The following is a 9,448-nucleotide window of genomic DNA, read 5'->3' as shown; positions in this document are numbered from 1 at the left end:
AGACAGAGTTACTTTCGCATTTATAATATTAAGCATGGATTTTTCAAAAACTCATAATAATATTATTGTATTGTGATCTATGTAGTAGTTTAATCTATACATTTAGCACCTAGGCCTACCGCTGACTTCATAATGATAGGCGTGTCGCAAAGGAATTTCATGTACAGAGGAACTAATTTCTATACCCGACTTTATTCAATATTCAATCAATATGCAATATAGACCCTGTCATTATCCATTCCGCTAACATTTACTAAGTATAAGTTGTGAATGTCGACGACATAAGTGTGCTATGTTACTCATAGTTTAAGTACAGTGGTGCAAGTAATAAGTGTCTGGAGAAAATGACATTATGTAGTGGTTATAGGCTATAGCTTTAAATGGGTATAACCACATATTTATTATTTTAATTAAAACTTGTAACTCTTAACTAACTTGTAATTATAAAGGTTCAGTTTCATGGAAATTATATTCGGTAATAAAACATAATAAATTTTCATTTTCATCTGTCTCTCTTCTAATTTAAAGTTGAAGGATTTCCCTGTTCATATCCAACACGTCGTTTTGTTTTCTTACCCAAGATTAAATTCAAGAAGTTCTTCTTTTCTTCTTCTTACCCAAACAATCCTATAGGTATTGATCTGAAACATAAAACCTATAAGAGAACACTATGAAATTATTGTAATCACTGTGTGATTCAAAAGTTATCCTATTATCTATGAATTGTGATATTACAAAGAAGAATACTCATAGGTAGGTACTTTAATAGGGAAATACTGTATTTCTTCCAATCAAGATGAATTTACAACTGGATGAATAATATAAATCTAATGAAGCCTCGTTTGTCTACCTAAACTCTTCAACGAGGAAACATTGCCGCGTTCATTAACTATTATTTGTCAAAATATTATTTAACACTTTATTGTGCAAGAAACAAAATATACATAAAGGTTACAATAATAAATAAAAAAAGCACATAAGGCTTATCACTATGCAGTGATCTCTGGTAAGTATTATTTTATACTTATAAGTATTTTTTTATTAAAATTCATATTCAATAAATAATAATCAGCACAATACGATTAATCTACAGTCTGTATTAATATTAATTCTGATACCTAGCCTAGTTCATACTTGTTAACATTTTTGACTAGGTTCAACACGAGTCAAGCTGAAGCTGAAAAACATCTGACTTCGAACTGCTACGTAGGTATTTTAAGAATATTATAAGCCATAATCAATAACCTAAACATTCTTTATAGGTATAAAAATGTTTTCAATAGGAATACCTACTATGAATCTAAAAATATTTTTTAACAATTGAAGCAATAAATATTTCATGAGAAATTATTTCACTAACATAAATATTATGTGCTTCTGAAATTTTTATAAATTGATTGGAATAGCATAGCTGATGCGATTTTAGAATCGTTTGATCCCCGTATTACCAGCTGGTTATTAAAATTAATCTTACTGGAAAATTAGTTAACACGTTCGCTGCGGCACAGATATATCTGTACTTTCCATTACTGCGTTACGGGTCGTTTTAAACCTTGTCCTATACCAGAGATTGTGGCGGCACGAGGCATATTAAACCCCACCGCCCGTAGGAGACCAAAATCCTTTTTTTGGCGCCAAATAAGACAAAGTGTGCGGCTTTTGTCGTGATTATTATTAACAATGAGTTCATTAACCTAAATCTACCGCCGCCCGTGGTTAGATTAGTTAGTTTAGATTCTATGGGTAAAATAAAATGTGGGGTCTGATGTACCCCATACCGCACTGAACAATAGCAGTTTTTCATTTAATTTAGTGATGGGAAAAGAAATATCGATTTTATTTAATTGTATTTATTTATCAAACTTATGGATGTTTTTTATTAAAACAGGCCAAACCAGAATATTGTTTGCAACCAGTGCATTTTGTGAGAATTTCCTTTACTTTTTTTGTCGGCCTCACGACTTGTTAAGAAGATGCGGAGTTTTTCGTAACATCCTACACATCTCCTCTTCTTTGATCCCTTTAAAAGATGATGTGCCTTGTTTGTTGGCTTGTTGACTTGGGCAAGAGTTAAATTTTTATGAGCCATACACCGATTGCCGGGTGTTTTGGATTTGCCGCTAGTTGATTCAATGAACAAACACACTAATAGTAATCATGATTATCAACCTATTTGAAGAAAGTTACTCAACATGTCACATTCACGTTTCTATTAACGATATTTATTATAACGAGTAGTTTGAAAATTAGGTACCTGTATCCACATTCAAGTCCTTCTTTGTAAAAGCTTCCACAAATAGTCTCGAATGCGTTGCACAACACTAACCGCGTGAAGCTAGCTTAGGGTGCGGTACGAGGTGCGCGGTGGTACGAGGTGTTCGCAACCTCGTTCCGCACTGTGTTAGAATTTTTATTTGTTCAGTGCGGCACGAGGTCTAAGAAACCCGGTATTAAGGTCGGTATACCATTGAACTAGGAATCAATAGCACATCTCAGATATATAGATATCACTTTCCTACACTGAACCAGATGGAAGTTATGCCTCCCGCACGACAGAGAAGTTTAAGTTTTTTCCTACCGCTATAACGACGAGACACGGACAGGGTGTTTCAAGCCCTGTTTCGCAGCGAACGTGTTAAAGCTTAATTTGCTTAATTGGAGAGACATTTCCCGTAAGACCCTAGATGTCTGTAAGTATCGGAATTAAATCTTATATTGGTCGGTGTGTACAATGTACATTGTACATACATATTATCGTTTTCCAGTGTAAAATGTAAAAATCTATTTACACTGCAAAAAAGAACAATCAATACTGATGAACAGCGAGAACACCGGAGCGATTATATCATGTTCGCAAAAAACTATTTACGCATTAGGTCAATTATAAATCGGAAGATTATAATAACTCGTTATTATAAAACATCACAATAATATATTGAGATATATAAATACTTACTCGCGCTTTAGATGATTCATCTTAGCCGGTTTTAATGATGACAATACATCATAGTATTAACGTTTTTTTATTAAATAACCGCCTATAGCTAGAGGCGAAATGATATAAAGTTCTACACCATCTGGGTCTCACACATGTAGGTATGTATCAACTAGTTAGGTACCATATACCTACCTAGTTTTTAATACAAATTAATTTAATTACATATTTAACCTCTCAACCACCGAGCGGCCAGCGTAACGATACCACCCTTATTCGATACAATATGTGAGATAAGTGTCGAAGCAAAATATAAAAATTGTAATGTGATTAAATTTCCGTATAGACTAGAGTAGATAATTTTTGAAACAAAAAAAAAATCGCAGTCGGATGAAACCCAATAGAAAAGGAGGGGAATATGATAAAAATGTAAGGAAAAATAAATTACGGTCAATCCGAGTTCGGGAAGCGGGAGGGGGGAGCTTTAAAGAGAAAAAAATGGTTTCTCTCGATTTCCGACAAAACTACAAGTCCTATAGAAAAAAGTTCAATGGCAAAGTTGTAGGTAATTAAAAGTTCTACAACTTTTGTATTCACAATTTTTTCACATAACCTAAAAATTTAGGTGAAAAATTCAAAAAACCAAGTTTTTGGTCTTTTATTTCTATCTACTTCAAAATTTATTTTTTTTCTACGAAATTTGGTGGAAACTTGCTTTATTATGTCCCAAATACACTGTAATTTATTTGATTGAAAATATTTATTTTTTCGCCTTATTTTGAATTAATACCAAAAAAACAACCTAATTTTCAATCGAAAAGTCACCCGTCAAAATATCAGCTTTTTTCAAAAACTTGGGGTGCCTTTTATTCATTGAAATCTCTACTTTCATATGGTGTAAAAAAAATAAACACCACCATAGTAAATGTTCTCAGGAAATGCATACAAACAGTCTGAAAATTAGCTTTTACTAAATCAGGCACACTTCTCGAACTACCTGAAATGTTTTTATCGACATCATTTTGCTTTTGAATATGCTGTAAAATATTAAACTTAGAACAGATAATTATTTTTCTTTTGAAATATTACCGAAAAGCCGATACAAGAGAAGATATAGAGTTCAAGAAGTGTGCCTGATTTAGTAAAAGCTAATTTTCAGACTGTTTGTATGCATTTCCTGAGAACATTTACTATGGTGGTGTTTATTTTTTTTACATCATATGAAAGTAGAGATTTCAATGAATAAAAGGCACCCCAAGTTTTTGAAAAAAGCTGATATTTTGACGGGTGACTTTTCGATTGAAAATTAGGTTGTTTTTTTGGTATTAATTCAAAATAAGGCGAAAAAATAAATATTTTCAATCAAATAAATTACAGTGTATTTGGGACATAATAAAGCAAGTTTCCACCAAATTTCGTAGAAAAAAAATAAATTTTGAAGTAGATAGAAATAAAAGACCAAAAACTTGGTTTTTTGAATTTTTCACCTAAATTTTTAGGTTATGTGAAAAAATTGTGAATAAAAAGTTGTAGAACTTTTAATTACCTACAACTTTGCCATTGAACTTTTTTCTATAGGACTTGTAGTTTTGTCGGTAATCGAGAGAAACCATTTTTTTCTCTTTAAAGCTCCCCCCTCCCGCTTCCCGAACTCGGATTGACCGTAATTTATTTTTCCTTACATTTTTATCATATTCCCCTCCTTTTCTAATGGGTTTCATCCGACTGCGATTTTTTTTATCTTTTCATTATTTTCAAAGGCTTCTACCCCAGTCTAGTATAGGTGCATGACTTCAATAAGTACAAACAAACTTTGCATTAATTATCTTATATATAAAATTCTCGTGTCACAATGTTAGTCTGCATACTCCTCCGAAATGGGTGGACCGATTCTCATGAAATTTTCTGTGCATATCGGGTAAGTCTGAGAATCGGCCAACGTCTATTTTTCATATGTACCACGGGCGAAGCCGGGGCGGACCGCTAGTTACTCATATAAATATTGTTTAATAATTGAGGAACGTATATGATTATTCTAAGAAGTATTGATTATAACGCCTGATTACTGAGAAGGTCTTAAATTTTAAACGTGTACTTTCAAACCATTTTACATTTTTAATCTGATAATAGATAAAATTTTTAAAAGTGCTTGAGTATAAGTGTTCTAAGCTTTTTCAGTTTCAATCACCTAATTTTTTATCTAAAAAATAAATAAGTATAATAGGTATGTATTTACGTTTTGGTTCTAAATTAAATACGTAGTTATACATAAGTATTAGGTAAATATCCTATCAATGATCTAAATATCATAATTTTGCTAAACTCTTATAGAAAATTTTATTCTAGTTAAGCGGTTCAATAGGGTAAGTCTTACAAGAAACATGTTAGAGGATCAAGAGCGCAAAGCAGTAACTTTAAGAAAAGTAAAAACACGAGTTTTATTTAAATATTTTTGTAGGTGATAAGAATTAAATATTAACAAGAGTACGAAACGAGTGCAATTATTTAATTGCAATTCTTTAGTTGACAAGTGGGGCGCTTTCAAATAACTTTTCTGAGAAGTTGGTAAGCGTTTGCCAAGTTTCAGAAGCACCATTGCCATTGCCAGATATTTCGATGTCAATGCTCAGTAATTAAAGTAATGTAATTTTAAAAGTCCACATAAAAAATCTTATCACTTTGAGTGGACCCAAAAAGGTTTTCAAATTTTGATAACAATCGGAGTAGAAGTGATATCCCACATATAAAATATCTTATTTTACACCAATGGGTTTAGCTTTTAACGTCGATTATAATAAATAAGTAATCATTTACATTTAATTTTATCGCAATTATGGAAAACGTATTAATTATTATAGCTGTTATTCTACATAATATTATAATATGTACAATAATTATTTTTCATAAGATTGTGTTAGGATAGACACCATAAGCTATCTTAACCTTCTATTAATGTTAATGACTCTACCAAGACTCTACCCTAGAATCATCATAATATTAATGAATGAATTCTTATACCTAATACAACTATTTTGCCTTTGATAACTTGTTGATAACCACATCTTTGTAATACCCGCCGCTTAAAAAATATTTATAAGAAAAAATACAAAATTGTGATTAAATAAATAATTGGAAAATAAAAGTGGAATCCTGAAATTGTTAGTTTATAACTCATAATAATAACAATACAAGTTACTTGTTTAAAATAAAAAATAAAACAGTCACATAGCCTAGCATCTCATAGGTTGCTACAGAAGAAGTGGAAATGTCATGTGACATTTACTTGATATTTATCTGTCAGTGTCAAAATTATTTTTGACACAAAATTTGGGTTCATATTTCATTGTTTTGTAGTCGCTCTCTATATTTAGATATCCATTTTTTCACGTTTTATAAATTGTTTTACACATTTACAGAAATTATTTTAGATAGTATAAATAACTCTTACACATCAATTTTATTTATATAAGTGAATATGGGGCGGAAACCACAGTCAAAGCCAAATGAAAAAGAAAACAAATTTAATCAGCTTAAACGAAAAGAACTTTCAAATATTGTGCAGAGGCTGTTAAATTTAACAACAGTATTTTATGGAACGGGTAATGCGACCAAAGTTTGGGATCATCACAAAGAAATTGATCCCCTTATCAAGGAAATTACTAATTTGGAAATTTCCCCAAAAAAACCGCAAATAGTGTCACGACAAGCCAATATAGAAAAGTATGTCAATTGGTTAAAAGAGAATGGAGCAGAATTTGAAGGTATATTTTTCTATTTTAATATCTTGCCTTAGTTTTAAATAATAATAATTGTTACTTCTAACTTCGACATGATAGTGACATCACTTGAATTCTTATCACTTACAAAAGCATAACATTCTTAATACAATCTGCTGCAATACATAAATCTGAGATTACCTAATGTTTCTCACACTAGTGAGCGATCTAATAATTTTAAAACATTTATTTTTCCAGGTGTCGAAATAGCTGAATTTGCGGGCTATGATCTCGGCTTGAAAGCACTTAAAGAGTTTCCAGAAGATTCCCTCATCCTGACTATACCGCAGAAAGTTATGATGACTGAAAAGGATGCACATAAATCAGAGCTGTCGGAGTTCATAAAGCGAGACCCATTGATGCAAAATATGCCTAATGTGACATTGGCACTCTTTCTGCTACTTGAGAAAAGTAAACCAGGTAAACTTATTGAAAATTATTATATTTAATTATTATTTCTGCCATTGTATGTGTTTTTTTCTCTTATAATCTCTTGATTTTGCTTTGTTTCCTATTTTCTCTGTTGTTTTATAAATGTCTTTGATATTAACAAATCCAATATCATGATATTAACTCAAAAAGTAGTGCATAGATTTACTTCAAATTTGGTACAGAGATAACTTTAGACCTGAGGAAGGACATAGGATAGGTTTTATTATCCCAGAAATTCCACAGGAACAGGAACAATGCAAGTTTTTCATTGACTATGCGGGCGAAGCAACTGGTGGAAAGCTAGTGTTAATAAATGTCTTTGGTATTAACAAAACCAATATCATAATATTGATTTCAACTGTCCTTTAGTTCTAAATGCTTTCATTAACCCAACTTGCATAATATGATATCTTATTTTATCTCATGAACTCAAGTTTGCTAAGTATTTATTTAATATGTACCTATGTTATTTACAAAACAAGGTCATAAGAAATAACAATTATATGCATTTACCTACCATGAATGAATCTGAACACAATTTGAATTGTAAACTAGCAATAGCGGTAATTTCTGTGACCTTATTCTTAATAGGTTCTAATTTATTTTAATTAAATGCAATATACATTCTATAATTTTTACAGTTATTAGAAATTTCAAAAGCTACGAAGCATAGTTTATTCTATTATATTTTAAAACTAGCTGTGCCCCGCGGTTCCACCTGCATTGCTCTGCTCCTGTTGATCTTAGCGTGATGATATATAGCCTTCCTCGATAAATCGGCTATCTAACACCGAAAGCGCATTCAAACAAACAAACAAACTCTTCAGCTTTATAATTATAGATTAGTATAGATTATTACAACCTGTAATAACTTACGAATTAATGAAAAAATTGCTTTAAGTTGTAATTAGCAAATGAATATAATTGTTACTTATTGTAATTTAAATCAAACAATCAATATTGAAATTATGCAATTTGTAACACCTTCAGCTAACTAAGTACTTATATAAATTATATTATTTCAGATTCATTTTGGAAACCATACATTGATACTCTGCCGGAGAAATATTCAACTGTTCTGTATTATGATTTGGAAGAATTTGCTGAACTGAAGGTACTATACTGTCTAATATTTTCGGCTGCGCTGAAGTTAGGTACAAGTCAATTTGTAGAATGTAAAATATCCATTATACTATAGTAATAAGAACTACTTACTTGAGCAAGATGCATACATTGCAAACTTCAGTCCGGTCATTAAGAAAAACGGGGCTATTGTGAACAAAGCTAGGCTAGATTAAGGGGGGTTAGGCGGTCAGCAAAAATTCAGCTATTCGGGCCTGAGGTAAGCGGTGATGGGGTCTGCGTTTAGTATGGAATCAACATGCTCGAAACTAAAAATCGTAAGCGCCATTCACATTTTTATCAAAAAGTGAATGAAAATATTTAGTATTTTCTAAATCTAAAACAGTCACGAAATCGAGAAGGTAAATACCTATGTATTTGTGATTTTATACGAATTATTATCGTAAAATACGGTTGTAATGAGCATTTATATGATATTTTAGAGGTAACTTCAGGATTTTTTTTTATTGAGCAAAATTTTTCCAATCGTGTTTTGGAAACAGTCATCCCATCACACATACGTTCTGTAAGACATATTAGAAATTTCAGTGCGAAAAAACTTCAATATTTTCAATTATAGCTCATAGAAAACAGTCCATTTTGCCGTTTTCACCTACTAAGGGCCCTTAATTGTAATTATATAATAGAAATGGTTGACTTTAGTCTCTTAATAGACTCTGAATTTCATAAATTTGTCTAAATAAAGAATTTGGTTTTGAGATATGAAAAATTTCTACACAAAGTGACTTATATTATAACAATTATACATGACTTACCTACTTGCATTGTTTTGAATTAATTATAATAATATCATAAAATACACATAAAAATTCAAAAAAAATTAAGCCATTCTAAATACAATTTTATTTGTCTTTTCAGCCATCACCAACATTTGAGTCATCACTGAAACTGTTCACAAATATAGCGAGACAATATGCATACTTTTGGCACAAAATCAACAAACCAGATGTACCTGTTTTGAAAAGTTTGCAGGATATATTTACTTTTGAGAATTACAGGTCAGTTATTAAATTAATAAGCATATATGTATAAATATACTGTTCATATTTATAACATTACGATTTTATTTATTTATTTATTAATGATAAATTATAAAACATTACGATTTTGTTAGCATTCGCGATGTAAGCACTCGAAAAAAAAATTCTTGCAGCTTTATGTC

At 31.0% G+C, this 9,448-nt stretch overlaps 1 protein-coding gene across 1 annotated transcript in view; it reads left to right on the top strand.

Moving 5' to 3' along the window:
- Positions 1-6,262: 6,262 nt before the first annotated feature.
- The window catches only part of Setd3 (SET domain containing 3), a 28,529-nt gene continuing 25,343 nt past the window's right edge, over positions 6,263-9,448 (top strand). The window contains exons 1-4 of the mRNA XM_090104068.1: positions 6,263-6,696; positions 6,910-7,131; positions 8,169-8,257; positions 9,145-9,284. Of these exons, the coding sequence (XP_089960194.1) occupies positions 6,411-6,696; positions 6,910-7,131; positions 8,169-8,257; positions 9,145-9,284 (737 nt within the window). The 5' untranslated portion in view covers positions 6,263-6,410. The remainder of the gene's footprint in view (positions 6,697-6,909; positions 7,132-8,168; positions 8,258-9,144; positions 9,285-9,448) is intronic.

This window comes from Colias eurytheme, chromosome 7 (assembly GCF_061535395.1).
Source record: "Colias eurytheme isolate Ceu_HAF_F1 chromosome 7, ilColEury1 Martin Lab GWU primary, whole genome shotgun sequence".
Lineage (NCBI taxonomy): Eukaryota > Metazoa > Arthropoda > Insecta > Lepidoptera > Pieridae > Colias > Colias eurytheme.
Note: the sequence above shows the minus strand (reverse complement) of the source record. Positions and strands in the feature narration are given on the sequence as shown.